Genomic DNA, 20,982 nt, shown 5'->3' with positions numbered 1-20,982 from the left:
CAGATGAATATTTCGTCTTCATCGAGAAAGCGTCTGAACTGTCCAATCCATAGTACATGTCTCCGCATTGGGGCTACCTCATCGTCCACCAAGCATCGCGGCTGACTAACCGCTCCAAATTGTCAATAAAACATGCTTTTCAGACGAGATGGTTACATGACCCACAAGAGATTGAGATTCTTATCCTTTAGGTAACTAAACAAGCATACCGATAGTATGGAGACACTGCCATAGACAAGGAGAGTTAGGAGAAATGACTGAGACGAGAGTCCCCTCTCCCTTTGCGCCTTCCCTGCGGCATGTGTGACGGTCTCATTGATAGCAGAAAGATTCATTGCAATAGCCAAGACGACCACTGGATAGGTAGTGAAAAAGGGGTGTTGGAACTGAGTTCGTATCAGAGAACTGGCAAGAATCGTTGCCCACGGCCTCTATAAATGCTGATTTCACATCGCGAAACCATCAAAGATGTGGGCGACTTTTTATGCTGCCAATTTCTCTACGCTAGAGTAAAACGACCTCATGAAGGTAGGCGACGAGCCGGTAAAATGACGCGGGAGGAAAAAGAAATGTCCTCAGAAAAGTGTGAACCTTGCATGGGCGACTATCGTTGATTACTGCCTCATCTTAGTATAAAACCAGAGAGCTGGCCGCCACTAGTCTTCTCAGATATAGGTCGCATTGCGGGAGGGTTTATTGTGTCTTCTTCCAATAGTCATAAAAGATGATAGGCAATCTCGCCTTGTTAACCTGGCTTGTGTTTTCCTTTTTGAAGTTTGGTTCCTGTTTCTTTATTGACGGCGAACTCAATCTATATGGATTCTCTCCGTATCCTGGCGATCGGACTACAGAAACTAACACACTGACTGTCAGTGTTCACGGGCTGGTCCATGCTACAGCTAGCACGTTTACGCATACGTCAGCAGTACCTTCCAGAACTATGTCTGTAGCCGATTCAATATCCTCGACAGCTCCCTCTTCAAGCATTAGCGGAGCGTCGAGTCTGGGATGGCATCCCGTGGCTATCACACTCACAAAAAAACCGACTCCCCACTGGAATTATAACATAACTGTGGCGAAGAGTTCTGCCAAGTATTCCAGCTCTACTACTCCGACTTTGACCGTGAGCACGGCGGAATCCAGTACACGTGAAGCCTCCGACATGGAGACGAGCGGCTTCTGGCAAGAACAGAGCACACCAACAACAATAACAGCCCTTTCTAACAACACCATGATATCATCTAGCGCTGATGGTTCCAGGTCTCCGCTTATTTTTTCGGCGGTCATGCTATTCGGTGTCAATCTTTTGACTGGAGTTCTTTTGTGACTGGGTAGTTAAGTAACTTGTGCTTATCAGAGCTCAGCACTGTGACTTTGTTGAGAATCCATCACTGGGAGTTTCCATATAAGCTGTTTTTGCTTCTGCGTCCCATGTCATAAAATACCAAAGTCTCCTTCCATTCAAGTTGACTCGAAGCCACCCGTATGGGGGCCAATCCCTTCGCACTAACTTGTAGATCTCGTTTTTGTCTTCCATTGGATCGAATAGGATTCTAGTATCCGCTAGTACTCTGACAGTTGCGATCGACTTTTGTCTGAAAATGAGAATGGTATTGTTGCCGGCAGAGACCCCGTGACCGTATTTGTATCACCAGCTGAGACGATGATCATTGTGGTGTTACTTTGTATGCTGATGTTGGAAAATGAGCTTGATGGATGGGGACGAAGCTCGTGAGACCCGGTTCGATAATTGGTCTGAAGCGACCCCTATTCTCCAGGATAATTCTCTGTATCTGGTCATCCGAAACAGTCCCCATTTTCTGCACACATCCACTTCCATAGCGGACTATAGTTCTATCACATCTTTCGAGGACAGAATAAGCTGTAAGGAATCGCCCCCTTGATATATTTCCCTAAATCGATTTGTCCCCATTGCTAACTTTTATCCAATGACCACACTAGCCGGCATCATCGAGAACTCTCGAATGGGAGTGTACGTCACGTAGTGTGAGGCATAAATATGCGCAAAAACTTGGGATCGCAATTGAAGTGATGATTCTGTAGAACCACAGAGTGTGGACAGGAAGGAAAAATCCCTTGCCTTTTGGTCAGGGCAACTTGTTCTAGGTGAAACTGAGTACAACGTCACTTCCGCTCGTTGGGTGCGATTGTGGGTCGGTTTTTGCTTTATCAGCCGAGTGGTTGCTCATGCGGGTGACGAGAGGGTCGTTATCACATGAGAGATGTCCTGCACGGCAAAACGACCGCCTGAGTCGCATCATCCAATAACTATGTGCTCCCCAGCCAGTTCCAGTCATAGGCTGCCAATGGATGGCATTCTCCCACAGCGCTCTAGTATCATAGTTTTACCCTCCCAACAGTGGCTATTTCCACCGTACAACCCACAACCGAACAGGACCGGCTTAGCAGAGGGAACTTGCGAGCGTCTGCTTAAGCCCCAGGATATACCCACCTAGGCAACCCACGTGGAAGTTCAGGAGCCGTCTTGCTGCGGAGCAGACCTGGTTCTATCAATTGCTAACAGACCCTAACTATGAAAACGGAGTGACCCAACGCAGTGACGTCATTATCATTTGGTGCCTCCTGAGCAGAGCCCATTTCAGATCCAAAATCTACCCCATATAGTGTCAATTCTGGTTTAAATCTGTGACGTCGATACTGGCTCAGCCTTATTGGAATTCATTCCAACCCATGGCCTCCCCGTATACCCTGAGACTTCCAGCAGTTCCCCCTTATCGAACGTTTCGCAGATCCCCAAACCGTTTTTGGTATTATTTACTTCCTCGCATTGAAACCAGTTCCTGCACTCCGCGGGCGCATATGGATTTGCGCAAACAAGTTCCAAACTGCGAATCTAAATGTGACCAATCCAATTAGACCCCAGCGCTTTCAGCTGACCTTTTATGCCACAGATTGCGCCGTCATTTCCCTAGCTGCCAGCCATATCTAGCAGCTTCTCCCACTTAAAGAGTCATTTTTTGCATGGTGGCAATCCATTTCCCTCTAGCAGTTTTGATAACTTTTCTTTTCGATCCATGCTTTTATTGTACCACAATTACCTGAAAGTGATCCTCAAGCCGCCGAGCCCACAATTCGCGCCCCCGATAAAGGGGGAGATCGACTCCGTTATGCCCGTGCGGCTCGTGAAAGACAATTGCATGACATCTTCCCTCATGGGTCTTCCATTCGAAGCGACGGCCAGACCCCAGTTGAGGCGTCAAAGAGAATCCTATACTCAGTAGAAAGGATTTCCAGCTGCAGAATGTTGTCTGCCCTTTATCATCTAAAAGACGGTTCCAGAAATCTTTATCCTCTTCTTTTTGGATACGAACCAGGGGTAAGCTGGGCGGCTCAACTACGGTTGATGCCGTGACGGCCCTGCGCAGGGATCTTGATGTATGAGATTCAACTTTACGTCCTCTTGCCCTTTTCTTCTGGGTTTCAGGCACTTCTAAGTCAGTCCGTTGTGTGCTCCATGCGATAGAAGAAGCATCGGATCCAAAGGTAGGCGCTGCTGGAATCGGAGCCTCACGCTGGATAATAGCAACGAGGTGACTGGGCGTCACATTATTACGCATGCACTTATCAATAGTGTTCCAAAAGTTGCGGTGCCGTTCCTCCAACGATTTTGCTTCATCAGAAATGGAGATGTTGAGTTTGTTCACTTTGCGGCCCAGATTTTGTAGTGTACTCTCAATAAGCAATATCCATGGGCGCTCACGTTCAAGTCCTGAGTTCAGCGGCTACCACCATTCTCTCGACGCAATCTGCTTGAGGATGAGAACCGATAGAGAGACGCTCAATCAGCGAACCTCATATGGGCGCACCGCGAAATTTCACCTTCTCATCCCAGCCTACAGCCCGCTCGTCATAGACCATCCTATTGTCTTCCATGACAGTCTCCTCCCACTCACATTCATCGGGCAAAGACATCGACAAGCTGATTTTGTTTGGCTCAAGCTTTGTCATAGGCCACAAGGGCTGGACCTTAAGTTTGTTGGGCTTTTGAGATCGGAAGAAAATCCTGTCGAACGAGCTGGCACGTTGGGCTTTGCAGCCTGCTGGACCATCGGTATGGCATGTGGCGTTGCGGGTATAGTGTTCCCTCCGTGCATTCCTGCTATAGGACCCATTGTTGCGTCAAGTGCGACAGGGGGAGTCGCATCATTATGGACTGCTCTTGCAGCAGGGATTTACGATGATAGTAACCGTGAGGAGACTCGTGTTCTGGGAGATCCGCTATTTTTCGCTGAGTAGTGTTAGAAAGATGAACCCATGCTGGTGCGTCCTGTTTTCCGTTGTTCATCCTTATAGCTTGTTCACGCCTTATCCTAATGCTATGGTTTGGACTCATGGAAACCTGAACAAATAGCCAACCTCACCGGAGTTCTATAGAGTTTTGATGAGTATGTAGTCACACCTCTGAAATGTCAGGTAAATTGAAACTCGCTGCTGGCGTTAGTACAGGCCCGAAAAGATAGCCTAGGAAGGGTGGAGATCAAGACACCATGTCTGTTAAAACTAGGAATACTGCGTGCGCCATAACATAGCTTGTATATCTGCTCGAAGTCCTCGAACTTGAACTACTTAGAACTAAAGCTTTAGCGCTTGGTGCCCATGGAAGGCCTTATGAGTTGGGATTTACTGGGATAGGCGCTCAACTGGCAGCGGGAACCCCGGCAAGTAGACGCTCTGATGATCTCTGCGATTGCAGTCAACAAGAGCATACATACATCCACTGGCCTAGCCAATAGGCGATTACTGATATTGGGCTGCTAAGGAGGAGAAGCGTGATTGAGCTCCTTGCGGATACATTTTTTCTATGTCCAAATAATGTCACCATACAATCCAAAACACAATTTGACCTATTTCAGCCCTCTTCTTTCTTTTGATTCGCGAATGTCCTTCGAAAACTTTCCGGCTTGCAGGCTCAACTCACTATGGTCATTCAGTACGCCAAGGTGAATACCACAGCACAGAAGCGGCTAGCACAGGGCACTAGCTAGCTTGGTCATGAGCTTGCTTATTTATAGCGGCTTGTGCTTCTGCTGCCCACTTCGTTAATTCTTTTACGTGATTCCACACCGCTGATGTAATGTCACGCGTCTCGCTTGACCCAGAATCAGTATACAGGTTCGTCACATGCTGTAAATGAAACCTGCAGCTTTACCTGGTTGTCTCTTTCTCCCTTCATGTGGGTAAGTTACTCACCAGTTAAGGTAGACCTTGCGAGGACATAGCTTACCGCTCAACTTCTAGGAACAGGGCGCTGTAAAAGTATTAGACAGATACGGAATCCCGAAGAGGGTAATAATGCCTTATCTCTGCCTTGACTCTTGGTACACTTTTAGCATGTCGTTTCCACCACCATCAGTATGGTCTTACCTAACAATATCGTGTCTGATTTGACTATATTAAAACCATTAACCCATTGCTTCGTTCAAAGAATGACCTCATTTCCTTACCGGATATCCTCCGCAGTCCTCCAAGCATATCCTCAGTCCATGATCATTGAAGAAATCAAATCCGGAATACTCACACAATCGCCTTCTTTTCAGAAGACGGGCTTGAACCTGTCAGTTCCTAGATGTCGAGCGGACGCGAGGAAGAGAAAGGTAAAATAGGTTTTTCACCTACCTCTCAGACGAATCGCCGCAGAAGCAGTTGTCCACTTCAGAATGGCTTTCATTCCCATCTTGAGGTTCGTCGAAAGCAACAGCCTTGATGTATTCCAGCCACGGATTATTGGCGATAGTTTTCGACATCTTGACGCAGTAATTGACAGCCTGGTATCTTCAGGAATCCAACTTCAGTGCAGAACTAGCAATTTACAAGAGGCCCAGGTCTCATTTATATGTTCTTACGTCGCAGGTAAGGAGACATTCCCTGAGACCTATATGCTCTGCAACTCACAGGAGTGCACTTGACATACTCTCTGTGTAAGGTGGGAGTCGAAAGTGACGGGCATTGCTCCACTTCTGAAATTGACAGCACATCACTTTACAACCCCCACCACTTTTAGGTTGGTTGACTGTTTACAGCTGTTGAACGGAGTATCAATATTAATAGTTGAGAAAAAGTTGTTGATCGGCCGTATCATTAAGACAACTATTCACCAACAGCTCTCGTGAATACGTACGTAACTTAGACCGAGGATGGTTGAGAACTATCCAAGTCCTGCCAGCTATTGATCAGGCATACTCCTAGCACCATTTCTAAATCTCTTGATGACTGCTTCTTCTCTCGCAATTCCCAAAGACATTCATTGCTACGTCAGGTTCCGTATTCGCGCTGGAAGATTTTCCCGCTTAGGGCTGGGTATGCACGCCCACATTCAGAAGGTAAGTCTGTATCAACTACTGCCACTACAGTAAATGCCATATAATCAGCGCCACTTTAATAAGTAAGCAGGTAGACAGGTGAACGCTGGCTAGAAACCATTATGTCTACCAGGATCAAACAATAAAAGCCCCCACTGATATGCTACATGTACGGCAGATTCATAACCACAAGATACCTCATAGTAGTTAAGCACCATATTCAAACATTTGCACATCCATACCATTTCCAGCTACTACCAAGATCCCTTCACTCAAAAATCTGGCTAGCGGACACCATCTCTTGCCAATGATTTTCTCGATGTAGAATTAACCATGAATGGACATTTTCTTTTCTTCATTCGTCTAGTCCAATCGGCCGCTCAAGAAGGCGGTCTATTGTTTCAACTCCCTCATCAAATTTAACTCACATAATTTCGGGCTTCTGTAGTCCTTGATTCTCTTTTCCTGTTCCGTGTACCAGTAGTGGAGCTGTACACGTGCTATTTAGCGCAGCATAAGTTTTACTTTGACATCTTCCTCAACCTCCGCTTACATCATATCCATAGAGCACTATTCACCAATGTCTTCCTCATAAGTCTCCAGCCGGTTGACATGTGGCCAGAGCCCGCCTTGAAGCCATGCATGGAGACTGCTTTTGGTGAACTCTGCCAAGTCATGCCTCAGAAGTGATTAACCCAGTTGGACGACCATAGAGATACCTTCGAGTTCCGCCAGAGAGGTATTAGAGCCCCTGTAAGCAAACATAATATGGGTTCCTCACAGAATATAAGGCTTCACCAGCTTGTGACTGGCAGCATCTATTACAGCAAACATTTGTCATCAGGGGAGTCAACAAAAGTGTCGAAGGCACAAAAGCCAGCTTCATCATCGTGGTTCGTGCCGTTGCAATTAATACAGGTGATTGCAAAAACGGTGCCCGGGTCCTATGCTCTTTCCAGTGTTTTTAAGTGGGGTGGTTAACCATAAATAGCCGAAGCTTGGCGGTAAATGATAAGTTTATTGGCTGATTGCTACAACCCTAACTATTTATGGTCTAAAGTCCCCACCTCGAAAGAAACAAAGAGCATAGCAAACCGGGCACCGTTTTTGCAACCACCTGTACGATCATGCATTAACGCTACTGAATGGTGAGAATCTCTCTGAAGAGTGTCATCAGAGCTTTTGATAGGACGGTGGAGTCCGAGACCATGGCAACTATTCGCATCCATCGCGGGAATAGCACTGTTGCTGCCTTCCGATTCAGCAGAAAGACATGATAAATACACCTCTTCCTCGTAAGCATTCAAAAATTCAGCGGCCTGGCTATCATATGTCGCCAGGAGTTCCTCAACTGTCGATGGAGTAGAGATGCTTGTGGAGGATAGTACGTCCATGACGAAGCTCGCATAATAGTTCCTAATGAGAATCCCTGTTCTCAGTAGAGAGACTTAGAGGAGCAAAGTATTTCTGTCATACATAATGAAAGGGATACTGATGCCCACGCTGGCAGAGTAAAGACTGTACCACAGCATCTCAAACCTGATCGACCCTCAAAGCTATATTTGTCACATGCCTAACCAAAGACTTGGAGCCCGAGAGCCAATCGAGCTTGATATTATTAGCACAATGAAACTGTATTTACCCCGGGCCAGCACCAAGCCAATGGAAATACTACTCCAGGGCTAGCCCGCATTAAGCAGGGGGAGTCTAAGTTAAACTTACCGCTAGCACTTTCGAAGGACAATGCACCAAGAGGTAGCTGTCATGGTCAATCTAGAACGGTTCAGCTCAAGTTGACTGCTATTCCTTTATGTTATTGGTTGGTGAGACCGGGGGCAGGAGCAGAGCCTGAAGAGCGAGTCACTACGTAGCGGAGCATGTTGACAATTACATTTCTCTCTCAGAAATCATCTACCAACACTATGTTCCGTATAGCAGACCTCTGTTATCCTTGTGTCAACGTTCTTGGCGGCTCGATTAATCGAATCGCCATGCGTCGCGCCCACTGTCATTGTCGTCCTAAGGCGGACACCGTACTTGCAGACGAATAAGGGAATGAAAATCAAGACGCAAGAAATTATTGCGAAGAGACAGCTCGCCCACGTCGTCCCCAGTTTTTCATACATCTGCAAAGTGAAGAGGGGGAAGACTGCTCCAAGTGTGTACCTTGACACCCCATTGGCGGCAATTGCTAGATACAAACATTTTTTGTAAGAATTTTTGTATGGACGAACGCAGAGACTGCTTACCTGACGCAACGACTTCAGCTGGATAGATATCTATAATGTAAGCGATCGTGGAAAGCTATGTTTTTTAGTCTTATTCTTTGAACAGGTGGAAGAGAGAAGAACTTACAAAAAGGGCAAATGCGCCACATCCCAGCGGAATGCCCGTGGCAACTAGATTTACCCAGGTGCCTCCTGGTCGGCCTGCAAGGGCGAACCTTTCAAAGAGTCAACACCTCTCCCTTAGGTTGGTCCAAAGGCGTCTTCATCTTGGGCTTCTATCTTACCATATCTCCGCGAGACACATGAGCAGACCACCAATCACGCCCGCATAGAGGTGTCTCTCAGGCTGGAAGACCTTGCCTGGTAATTTCTCTTCTGATGAGGTCGCGGCTTTCTCCAGGACCACCCACAAAATAATCGCACAGAAGTTGCCAACGATTTGGCTAAGGAGGCCTAGACTTGCCTGCCGCGTATCAAATCCATAATCCAACATTAAGACGTGTTGAAGACTTGAAAAGTAGCTGAAAACAGTAGCGTAGCTGAAGGAGGTGTACACAGTTAAAGATAGTATGATGTAGTCAGTGAAAAGTAATCTTAAAGGCAGATAAAAAGATCGTGCCGACAGTCGGATTTCTTCCCAGCCATTGTTAGCATCATGAAGTGGCTGTTCTCCTGATGTTTCTCGCATCACAACGAACATCAACCACAAGGGCAAGCAGAAGAAGACCACCATCCACTGTGTCCATCTCCAATTGGCATGTCGGATATGAAGCACGTAAGCTCCAGCGGTCGGGCCCAAAGTGAGAGCCAAGAAGGGAGCAAGAACAAAAAGCAAGGATGCAGTTGCTCGCTGTTTCCCTCTGGGCCAGATGTCGGCAACTGTTCCTCCTCCAACAGCGATACCCACCGAGCAGAAAAAGCCACTGAAGAACCGACAAGTAAGAAGTATTGCAAAACCTTTAGCAGCTGCTGCCCCCGCGGAAAACGCGAGCACGAAAGAAATAGCCGGTATGTAAACCCATCGTCGGCCATAGGCTTCAGAAATTGGCGACAGCACAAGAGGTCCAGTGGCAAGCCCAAGCGTGTAGAGGGTAATGCATAAAGTAGCCTGAGTTCGACCGACGCAAAAATCCGCCATCACATCAGTCACTGCTGGTTCCAGAACCGATGCTCCAAAAGTGCTATTGATGCTTAGTCTAGCGAGCCACTGTAGAAGTCATTCATAAGCACCACATACCTAAGGAACGCCGCAAGACACGGCACTACTGTATGAAACAATTTTGACTTAACAGACCAAATTTGAGAGCCTCCTCTCATTTGTTTGCTGCACCTCAACTCATTTTCATCATTTGTATGATCTGCCTCAGAAAGCTTCTCCACTTGGAGTTTGTTGGTGGGACACTTCATCCTATTCACAACTGGTTGTGGTCACTTCTGTGATGAGGGTAGATGGCCGTAGTGTGTGAATGCGTCTAAAATTAAAGGCACCAAACTGAAGCGCTGAGTAACTAGGAGTTCCATTATATATAGTGGAAAATATTTATTCTACACCAATGGCCTAATACTTTTTATGGTGACTTGAAAAGTATCCCTGGTGTATCCAGATTGGTCTATCTTTGCCTCCTTTCCTCTTGAGTAATGATCTTTGTAAAGGATCGTTCATCAATCTGACTTCCAAATGACAGTTAGTTTAACGTTTACCGTACAGTAGAGCTGTACCGTTCTACTTCATGCAAGCTTGATTGAGTCAGCTCTGGTCGTCGTTGAATCTCGCAATTGAGAGCCCCATAAGCTTTCTACTACGATCTAGATTTACATCTTGACGACTCCAAGCAGTATTACGCACATGTTGTGCTGGAATAACTATAAATTACGGTAACGCCCAGATGTCAAGACAGCCCAAGTTCATCTTCTAAACAGCCTATTCTTCTATTGCAATTCTAACCGATAAATCAAGAGATCGAACGAGATTCAGGCAATATTCAACCCAAACGCGTACTACAGAGATGGCGCACCACACTCTAGGGACTCGCTGTAGCGACCTGACAACTATCCTTGTTCATTTCATTGCACTTTTGCGTTCTAGCCTCTTGTCAGGAAGCGCTTTATACAACTTCGTGACCCTTCCACTACCAGAAGTGCAGAAGAAGCTGTCAGAAATGAACGTTATGCTCTTTTTCCTTCTCGCGGCTATATTATTCTCTGTACTTTGCCTACGAAGTCGGATCCTGGGAAAATCGCCTGCTCTGGAAAAGGCCTCGGTAATCATTCTAATGGCTGTTTCGACCGCCTTATTTGTGCATTCGGAGTTTCACGATAGAACGTGGTGGCGCCTTTGCTATTTCGCACTTTTGGGCACCTCTGCAACAAAAATCCTTTCCTTATTCCTGGACTGCAGAACAGAGATTTTTTTCAATTTTGCTGCTGCTTGCGTGGGATACGGAACGATCACCATGCTCCCGGTGGCTCACGCGAAGTTATCGCCACTGGCTAATCATACAGCGCTAGCGTCTACCTTTATCAAATTGGTGGCTATGAATACTTGTGGGGCCCTGATTTACGTCTTTCAAGTGCCGGAAAGGCTGGGGGAACTAGTCTCCAGCAAACTTTTGCTGCACTGCATGGTTGTCTATTCGGTAATGGTGCTGACAGACAACATTTTGACCTCTTACACAAATGGGCATGTCTGATCAACTGAATAAGCTGATACGCAAGGAGTTCAAGTCGACCATTGACGCTATATTCACTGCTGGCCGAGAAAAGTACTCTCTGTATCGGAATGGCGGGGGAAAAGTACATGGATGACATCGCATGCTGACGATGTTCAAGTTGCAGTGACTCACGGCATTTCTTGATGATGCCAGATGTGCAATCCTTATCTATCTTCTTTGATATGTTTCTGTTAGGGTGGACCCTACGTAGCAGAAAGAAATCCACAATTGTCAAGTAGCGCATAGTGTTTACTGTGTTCCTGGGCGCATCAGATCAAGGCGATGAGCCCACAACTATTAGATCATTCAATCAATGGGGTGTCCGGATGACCATGTTTAGCCCTGTACAATTTACGGTGCAATATGGATCCCCAATATGCAGTCCTATAGTACGCTCGTTCCTCCTAAGAACGGGTACGATACTCTATGTATATCTACGCCTGTCGAACGTACTCACACTTCATCACCTTGTCGGACATACCACGTTTACCCGCTGGCTAATACTCCTTCGATCTAACGTAGCTTGTCATCAACAAGTTTCCGTCCAAATCTGGTACCGTAGAATACTTCCGAAGTATCTGACATCTTTTACTCTGTCAAGATGTATACGTAGTTAATGCCATCATCTTTGGCTACGGACCCGTCCTCATAAGAGATCTTGCACTGGGTTAGTTAGTCATCGGAAATTTTACACCGCACAACAATCTCTGGATAACGGAGAAGCTAAGCCTTAGCTTAACATTTCCCGTCTTTGACCTCTCATTTTCTGTGGGGTTATACTAGGACATGACCGACGCGTGGACGCCCTTCGGACGACCCGGCGGATGAATGAGTTCACTAGTCTGGTATGACCCTTTCTTTCCATCCCCTGGTGCTCCTTGTAAAGTACGTAGTAATCATGAGAAGACACTAGGAACTTAGGCGCGGAGTACTGTAACAGAACAGTGGGATGGCCGTCCAGTTAGATCAACATTTTCTTCAGGTTCACTAGACTCCACCAGAGTCGGTACTGTTCCCTCCAATGTTTTGACTTGGTAAGAGGACCACAACTGGGAAATTCTGGGTCCTACATTGCTACTGCAACCGGCCATCATGGTGATAACTGTTGAGCACTAAGAGTGGGCCCGCGGGAGTTCGCAACCTGCTGCTTGCCCCGCCGTATGATCCACTCAAAATAGTGCAACAGTGCAGTTGAAAAGCGTGTTGACCGATGCAGACGGCAATTGAGTCTAATGCACTCGGCCATGCCCAGAAATAGCATGGCCGAAGGCCCTTTCCCGGAAAATCGATACACAGAGGATAAATAACTTAGAGTATCCCCCGGCGGGTGCCATTACCTGTTATCCCTGTGCTGCGCTACAAAGTCCTCGACAGCAACTAAGGCCGTCTTCTCTCCTTTTTACTTGTGTGGATCAGGTATGGATCAAGAATTTGATATCAAGGTGGAATGTGACGACTCTCCAAGTGCCCAAGGGTGCCTAGGTGGTCCCATAGAGGATCGTGATCGTCCTAGCGATAAAGAAGGCGAGGATAATTCGGGCCCGGGGGAACAGTCACGGATTTACCTCAACGTTTCACCAAGTTATGTCGGAGACTGGGATGCAACAACAGCGTTCAGAGAGCTATATCAGAATTGGTCAGTCAACTGTTCTGTCTTTGTGTAGACTACTGACCGCAGCATAGGAAGGACGCAATCATCCACTCATTCAACCTGCATCTCAGAGATTTTAGGCCGTTGTACCAGGAAAACGGGGACTTCATATCAATTACTGTGCCGGAAATGGGCTCCAATACAAATGCATTGGGATTCATACGGTACGAGAAGAAATATGGGCGCGTCGTCCTCGTGAACGCCTGCGCTCAGCTTCGGACCGAATCGCTACAGCTAGGACACACATCAAAAAAAGGCCAACTCCAGTTTGCAGGGTGCCACGGAGAGGGACTCAAACTTGCCGCCATGGTGATGTGCCGAGAAGGCTATAGCGTCAGCATTGAAACTGGCAATTCTCATTGGAGCTTTGTTTACGGAGGGCCTTCAAAAACTCGATTTTACTGCAATATAGGTCCGCTTTGTGTGGCTACACCCGAGGTCAAACTCAATCCTGCTCAAGACATGGCTTGCTTTACGTACCGTACTTGGAGAGATGTGTGCGTGGAGGTCGGACCGGACAGTGAAGGGACGGGAGGGGGTGTATCCATCGAGGAGTTCAGACAATGGCTGACAGTATCCCTCGATATCCATGGCCACTCGTACCCTGAGTCTATCATCGAAACTGACCAAGGTGACCTGATTATTGACCCGAGATTTCGCGGTAAGACCTTTCTGAAAGGGCTTCTACTCCCAGCTTCTGTTCTAGAGGCACGGCCATTCGAGCTTAGTTACAACTTCGTCCAAGGCGGAGTCAACCGTGACAGGCAGCGATTAGTTAGTCGGTATGAACAGGCCGATATGGTGCGACGAATCTGGGAATCTGCTATCCGCGAAAACGAGGCCTTGACGCTTCCAATTTATGTTAATCTACTGCGGAACTTCCCCCGCGCGCCAGACGTTGAGCTCGCTGATCAGCTTCTGGACCATCCCACGCGATTTCGTATCTGGAAATATCTCATGAAGGAGGCAGGCGATGAAAAATTCTACTTCTGTCAAAAGACTGGTAGTCAGGTAAGTGAAGCTGAAGTAATACGTTCTTAGTTCGAAAGGCGCTGATCGCATCTAGAGTGTTGGATCCATAACCAAGAGCCTGAGAAAAGAGCCGGCGGCGTTACCGGACACTCTGTGGAATCTACTAAGAGGCGTTACGCCAATCAGAACCGCTTACGAAGAGCAGATCGATATGTTCCAGAATGCCAACGTTTGCGAATGCCACAGAACGCTGTTCGCCGTAACGATCAGAAGGGCTCTATGGGCATCAATGGCTCTCTGCGGCTATCCTACAAACATTCAATTTGTTCACAGTGACAACAGCCAGATTGACATGGTCTTCGACATGGGCTGTCGGACTTTGAAAATTCACGATCGATGGCTGGATCCTGGTGCAGTGCATTATCAATCGCCTTGCCGACCTGGAATGGAATACGCGTTGACGGCATGTGGGCCGTTCTTCTGCGACCATGTCGTCGAGGAGCTCTTCGCAATGGTGCAGGGCGAAATGTCCAGAATTTCACCATCCGTCATGAATCATAGTCGTCGCCACAGAGAAATTCGACTTGTAAGAAGCAAGCTTCGCATGATGCCACGTGATGTGTTTGTTCGAGTAGGCTCTATGCCAGGTACTTTGCGAGTATCATGGCAAGACGGGGAAACAGCATCTTTCCTGGAATCACATGGCTCACACGCAGCGTATCATGTCATTCTTCACGAGGAAAAATGCGCAGGCGTGATGGCCTATCATCTTCATGGTGATAAAGGTAGGTCTGCCTGACATATGTTACGAGATTGAAGCGCTGAAATCGATATTCAGTCGACATCCGAATCACGCATGCCCCCTGTGGCTGTATGCAAAGATTTACGCCACAAAATCAGAAAAGTGTGGAATTCGACCGGCTTGACATCCATAAGAAGTATTTCCCCATGATAGCCGCGAACGAGCGAGCAGCTTTCTTCGGCCAGCCTACCTCACCTATTCATCCAGCCCGCCTGCCACAGCCGCCGTTCTATACGCGTTGGGATGGTACGACGCGCAACGATTCACTTCAGCAGGTGCAAAATACGATGAACCCGAATTTGGGAGGAATAGTCGCTACATCGCTCGGTCAAGCTACTTATTATGACGCCAGATCACCAAAGAGGGCTTTGCCACCTTTGTATCCCAACGACCGTCGGATAGCATAGAATTTTAAAGCACGAAGGGAACAGTCTAAAATGGGGTTGCCCTAGGCAAATACGCCGGATAAATCTGTCCTTCTGGTCAAGTAAGGATATATGAGGTATCCGACCCAAGCCCCATCCGGTCAAAGAACTGATACTATGTTAGTATATATTGGATTAGGATACCACTGTCTGTGGATATGGCCTAGACTGTCAAGCATGTCGTCCAGTAGTATCCTCAGCCTGGGCAAGGTTCCGATAGCTCTTCTCTAAATCCAGAAATAAACTTGTAGCATTCCTAACAACTAGTAAGATCCTCAAGCCTCCCCGCATGTAAGCATTTCCTTAATTTAGGCCCAATAATGCACATGATTTGGCACATATTGACACGCGAGTACTACAGTCCCGTCATCCTCCCAGCCAGTCCTTTCTTAAGGTGCATAAGCCACCGTCAACCGCTTTTCGGCTACAGCACCCCCAAGGCTAAGGCTTCATTCAATCGGTTGAGGAATGTTTAGACGTTTGCCGGTCCCAGAACAGTGAAGTGCTCGCCTGGCACGTGAAAGAAGTTGATCCTCTGCCTTGAGAATCTCTCCAAGAAGACAGACGTTGTTGCCACTCTTGAGGTGTAACATTGAGGAACTCGAGAGGGTCGCAGTGGAAAACGTCCATATGTGCCACTGATCCTTGTGGCGTGTAGTTCCTGCCTACCTCTTGCGGACTAGGGGCGACGTCGATCCATTGCTCTGGCTTGTCATTATCGAGCGCTAAAGCTACGAGGCGAGCTGGGTCAGCTACCTTGATCAAGCAGGCGGTTGCCTCTTTCTTAGGTAGGTGGTATAGCTGCTGAAGGAGGTCGCGGAATGAGGCTCGAGACAGAAGGCCCAAGAAGTAAGAAATGTTCACCAGACAATCGGTCCACTTGACCTCCTGCAGACGTGCGCTTACATATGGAGGACGGTTCAGGCTAGCCAAGGATTGAACCTGATCTTCTTCCTTCTCCAAATCTTGGCAAGCTCAAACGCCAGCATCCCACCATAGGAGTATTCAAGTATAGCGTGTGGGCCGTGCGGTTGAAGCTCCTTTATTGCCTCATAATAAGTGCGGACGCATTCATCAATACTTGTGAAGTATATCTCGCCACATACGAATCCGCGAGCCTTGAAAGCATAGACGGGTTGATCATTAATAAGCCTGGCAAGGTTGATAAATATAAGTGCTTCGCCCGCCGCGGCATGCACAAGCCATAGAGGAGACTTTCCACCCTTGGGCTGGAGGGCCACTGCCGGGATATACTGGTGACGCTGCTGGCATGCCTCAGCTAAACCTCGTATGGTGTGGTACGCCATGATAGTAGGAAGAGGAATAATCTCATCAGGCAACAGTCTCCTCTGCAATCGATAGTGAAGTTGAATGAGGTTCACTGACGTCAGGCCCAATTCGAGAAGGTCGGTATCTATCTCAATATCATCTCGAGATAGGCAGAGGAGTTCCGCCAGCTCCTCTACAAATAGCTTGCTCAATTGGTGACTGAGGCGGTTTGAATATAGTTTGTTGCGAGTACGTTCAGATCAGGTTGTCACTTTCAGTCTCCTCCATATAATTGGCCACTTGCAACTCCGCGCTGCAAGGTAGAACGGGGGAGCTCCGCCAACGACGTTCGTTCCGTGGCATGCAGGGGAAGTATGTACAGTCGCACGTTTGTGATCATCATGATTCGGTGTGATATGGCGGTCATTGTTTCATACCTGGCTTTTGCATCATTGGAGTAATAGCTATGCCTTTGCGTACACTGGACGCCCTAAGCCGCACAATTATGTCTCCAGTATATCCGCCTGGATTCGTCATGCGCCAGAGCGTCACTGGGGCCCATAAACAGCAGCATGCTACTAATCGTCTGATAGCCAACTGTCATCGCATTTGCAGCTATCCTGTTACTCCACATGCCCGACACCAATTCATTGCAGTTCGCTTTGTCTGCTCCTCCATGCTGCGGATTTCTCTGTTCAGTGAAAACCTCTGCCTCGCCTTCAATCTTGTTCGGCCTGACCAGACACAAACCGTTACGTGGGAAGAGACATTCGAGATCCTCAATCAGAATTGTACCGTGACGGGTGCAGCCAGAGTAAGAAGGGTGTATAATGACAGAGCGGCTATAAGATGAATCTTGGATGTTTTCCCTGGAGATTGACGCTGCGGCCACAGAGCAAGGACGGGTCCTTCCTTGAGCTGGCAACATCCGCTGTTGTCAAAAATATGTATATTGTCAAACCTGCCATCATCAAGCATTAAGTCATACGTCTTGCCAGTATCAGGAAGCCCCTTTATTTCCCGGAGAATGCCAAATTCGCCCTTTGCATTCTATCTACGGCGCATGGATGCTTGAATGTGGCAGGTAGGTCGGGTTTATACTGTATACAAGAAGGGATATTCAGGATATAGCCTCATAATCTAGTATCAGAGTTACACTGCATACATGGGGATTTAGCCTCAACTGCAGGATATTTAATGGCGAACAGTGCTCCCCTGTTTCTCCTGCTGTCTTTCATACTTCAAACCACGTAACGGAGAATTTGCTGCGATGGCGGCCCCTCACATTCCGGGTATGGTCAACGGTATTTGCCCCTCCCTGTCTTGGGCCAGTGTGATATATAGGAATGGACCTTGGCGACGCTGCCCCGGCTATAAAGTCATGACATGAAACAAACTTTTAAGACATCCCCAATCACAGTACACTCTTGATTTTATTTCAACCCAATCCCATTCTTTCCTAAGACACAATGCTCTTCTCCCGCGTGACCCCAGTAGCGCTGCTCGTCGCCCTCGCGACATCCGCCCTGGGTGAAGTAAACACCAAGCAGGCTATCGAGGGTATGAATACTCTGCAAAAACGCGTCTCTAAGGCTCGCGAGAGCATCGAGGGATGGGACGGTGGCCTTTTAGGCGTCATCCCCATCGCCAGCAAAATGCAAGGCGTGAAGAGTTCCACTGCCGACACACGCAGGACCATTGAGCAGTCTGATGCATTTGGCGATGAGGACCAAGATGAAGTTCTGGCAGCATATCAGCAATTGCAGCCCGAAATTGTGGGAGCGCTTAATGCTGCAGAGCAGAAGGTATGTCATTCCCCTCCCTATTTAATGGCCCGTAGTGCTGACCCGACCCAGGCGCCGGCTTTCAAAGATGCGGGAGTGGCCTTCGTGGCGAGGGCTATGATGGATGATCTCAAGAGTGAGAAGGAGAAATTCAAGACAACTATGCAGGAGAAGGTGCCTGCTGAGAGGTACCGCAGCACTGAGCCCAAGGTTGCTGAAGTCAATGCTGCCTTTGATAGCGCTCACAAGGCGCTCTCTGCTTAAGTGGCTGGTCTAGGCACTGTGCCTGTAGAGCATGGGAAGTCGGCTAGGGTATAATTACTGCGTTATCGTCCTGGGACTTATCTTGCGATCTATCTAATTTGAGAGAATCTCTTTGGATCAGACTTACATGTAGACTTCGTCTCTAGGCGCTGCTGGTGTATGAGTAGCCTGAGGAAACGACAGCAGAAACTGTTCGGGACCAAGTTCCGGTGGGCTGTCCTGAAGGCGACAGCGAAGACATGGCAAGCGTACTACTGCGGATAATGTAGAAATTTGAATGCATACGTGGCATGCAAGGCTTCGCATTCTCCAGACTTGCCGTGTAATTGTTCTGACAGGCGGAAGAGAATGGTTCTCTCATACACAAAGATGTGATCTGATCTTCCTCACTTCATTAACAAGGGTCTGTCCGGGCCAGAAGAAGATGCAATCGACGAAATTAGAGGGGAACCTCAAGGAGCTAAATTTTCACGGGACAAAATTCTATATCTTGACGTAAATCAGAAGGAATCGACATTTAATCATCCAAATAGAGATAATATATAATATATAAGTGCATCTAATCAGGAATGGCGTCGTGACAATGGGCTCGTAGTTTTATGCACTGGAGGAGACCAAAGTCGAGATTCGGGAGAAGGATTCTGCCCACTTCCGAACCATTGTCCGGCAGGCACAAAGACTCAACTTCATCTAATGCGACTTCCAGAACGACTGTGAAACCATTGACGACACTGAGGAAGCTGACTGCTTTGCAGATGAACCACATAATTTAATTCTAATCTAGGCTCCTCCACGCTCAGTTAACCAACCCTGCCACAAAAGCGACCTGTTCTAATTGCGCACTCATTTGGTACATCACACTCGGCAGACCCAACTAAGTGGGCCTGTTATCCATGGGCCGCTAACAGCTTCCCAGAGAAGATTATCGCCGCCACGACGACGCAGACATTCATGCTAAGTGCCGAGCTCGATTTAAGGCCAGAGATTCTTTTGGGAATCTGAAGGCAATAGGCCAGGCCTCCTATAGCATTCAGTGCCGAGTATTTCACAAAATCATCTGCGATTCGCGGTTGATTCGGGCGCGGACTCATGATTGCATGTATAGCCGGGATTAAACATAGCGATCCATAAGACAGACATACTGCGAGGAAGGTTGTTTTCTTTTGCCAGAGGCACAGAAGGAACCAAGTACCCAAAACAAATATGGCGAACATGTAAAGGCCCCGGGCCCATCGGTCGGTATACTCGAAGTAGACGAAGGAGGCCGTTGAGGTAGCTATCAGGAGTATAGTCGCTGTTTGCTCTAGGCTTGAAGACTGCTGCACTAATTGGTTGAACAAGCTCAAGCCACAGAATGCCGCTGCCGTCATAAAGAATAGTACAAGGGCAAAGGCACTCGGTATCTCGCTCTGCGCTTGAAGGACCGGGAGACGGAGATAGTTGCAAAGAACGCTTGTGGTCAACGAAATGAAATAGACACCGCCGAATCCGCGGACAAGAATGAGAAGCTGATCACATAGCGCAGCTGATGAAAGGCCCGCCATCGTCAAGTGGTACAGCTGGATGCAATACCGGTGCAAATGTTTATACTTCTAACTTCTTTCCTGAAACCTCATCCGAAACGGAGCTAAACCGTAAATAGCAAGTCCATGGAATATCTATCTTCCGTGTATTTTACGACAATGTTATATAACTGTAATCCGAATTAATGACATACGGACATACGTATGGATCCCGTACGGGCGATCCATGGGCGGCTGGGACTTGGAACTTTGGGATGGAACCTTCCAAGTTGGAACTTGGAAGTGTTGGTGTAATGACAATACAGACAAGCTCATTACGAAATCTTGAAATTTCATCCTTTTTCCCGATTTCAATTACATTTCATGGGAGGGTCGGTTGCTTGGTCATACTAAGCGGTGAAATTCCGCAACCAATTGAAACTAACTTTGTCAAATTCTGCCAGCCTCATTATCTTATCCAGCATGCCTGAAGTAACTGGTAGCAACCAGAGTCACAAATATATATCTTCGCCCATAGATTCTGTAGAAGTAGCAATCCCACTGTCAACATGGCTGAAAATTCTGCTGAAACGATCCACTATACTGAGATTGAGCTTCAAAAGTGCTTTGAAATCATACAGGGCAATAAAAAGGTACCATTCAACACCCTATTCTCTGCAAATTATTGATATCTCTAGGTCCCACAAGCAAAATGCCTGGGGTGCTCTAAAGTCCGCGCCAAAAACACCACTCGTCAGAGCGAGCATGTAAAGAAATGTAGTAAAGCACAAGTATTAATGGATCCTATGATCGGGAGCGGAAAGAAACAAAAATCGCTAAGCTTCCCTATCTCTGGGTCAGGCAGGAGCATTGATCATTTACTAGCCCAAGTGTGTTTTACGGGAGCGAGACCCTTCAGTCTCTTTGAGCAGCAAGAGATACGAGACCTTATCTATGCGTTAAATCCCTTATACCAAATACCCTCCCGCCACCGAATTGCTGATGATCTCCTAAAGGAGTCCTATAATGGGTT

At 47.5% G+C, this 20,982-nt stretch overlaps 5 protein-coding genes across 5 annotated transcripts; 3 read left to right on the top strand and 2 right to left on the bottom strand.

Annotated features, from left to right (window-relative positions):
* Positions 1-724: 724 nt before the first annotated feature.
* AFUA_5G00170 (putative extracellular serine threonine rich protein) lies at positions 725-1,327 on the top strand (the record flags this gene model as incomplete). Its single annotated transcript, XM_743230.2, has 1 exon — positions 725-1,327. The coding sequence occupies one exon, from the start codon at positions 725-727 to the stop codon at positions 1,325-1,327; it is 603 nt and encodes a 200-aa protein (XP_748323.2).
* Positions 1,328-8,248: 6,921 nt separating this feature from the next.
* AFUA_5G00160 (putative MFS polyamine transporter) lies at positions 8,249-9,707 on the bottom strand (the record flags this gene model as incomplete). Its single annotated transcript, XM_743231.2, has 3 exons — positions 8,249-8,582; positions 8,674-8,784; positions 8,854-9,707. The coding sequence occupies 3 exons, from the start codon at positions 9,705-9,707 to the stop codon at positions 8,249-8,251; spliced, it is 1,299 nt and encodes a 432-aa protein (XP_748324.2).
* A 2,991-nt stretch (positions 9,708-12,698) lies between these two features.
* On the top strand, positions 12,699-15,112 carry AFUA_5G00155 (uncharacterized protein; the record flags this gene model as incomplete). Its single annotated transcript, XM_001481430.1, has 5 exons — positions 12,699-12,916; positions 12,964-13,592; positions 13,638-13,942; positions 13,998-14,489; positions 14,804-15,112. 5 exons carry the CDS (start codon positions 12,699-12,701, stop codon positions 15,110-15,112), a joined length of 1,953 nt encoding a protein of 650 aa, XP_001481480.1.
* A 471-nt stretch (positions 15,113-15,583) lies between these two features.
* AFUA_5G00150 (thioesterase domain-containing protein) lies at positions 15,584-16,437 on the bottom strand (the record flags this gene model as incomplete). The annotated part of the gene is given in 2 exon segments (XM_743232.1): positions 15,584-16,055; positions 16,073-16,437. The coding sequence occupies 2 exon segments, from the start codon at positions 16,435-16,437 to the stop codon at positions 15,584-15,586; spliced, it is 837 nt and encodes a 278-aa protein (XP_748325.1).
* A 1,431-nt stretch (positions 16,438-17,868) lies between these two features.
* On the top strand, positions 17,869-18,447 carry AFUA_5G00145 (mannoprotein; the record flags this gene model as incomplete). Its single annotated transcript, XM_743233.2, has 2 exons — positions 17,869-18,204; positions 18,256-18,447. 2 exons carry the CDS (start codon positions 17,869-17,871, stop codon positions 18,445-18,447), a joined length of 528 nt encoding a protein of 175 aa, XP_748326.2.
* Between the last annotated feature and the right edge of the window lie 2,535 nt (positions 18,448-20,982).

This window comes from Aspergillus fumigatus, chromosome 5 (genome assembly GCF_000002655.1).
Source record: "Aspergillus fumigatus Af293 chromosome 5, whole genome shotgun sequence".
NCBI lineage: Eukaryota > Fungi > Ascomycota > Eurotiomycetes > Eurotiales > Aspergillaceae > Aspergillus > Aspergillus fumigatus.
Note: the sequence above shows the minus strand (reverse complement) of the source record. Positions and strands in the feature narration are given on the sequence as shown.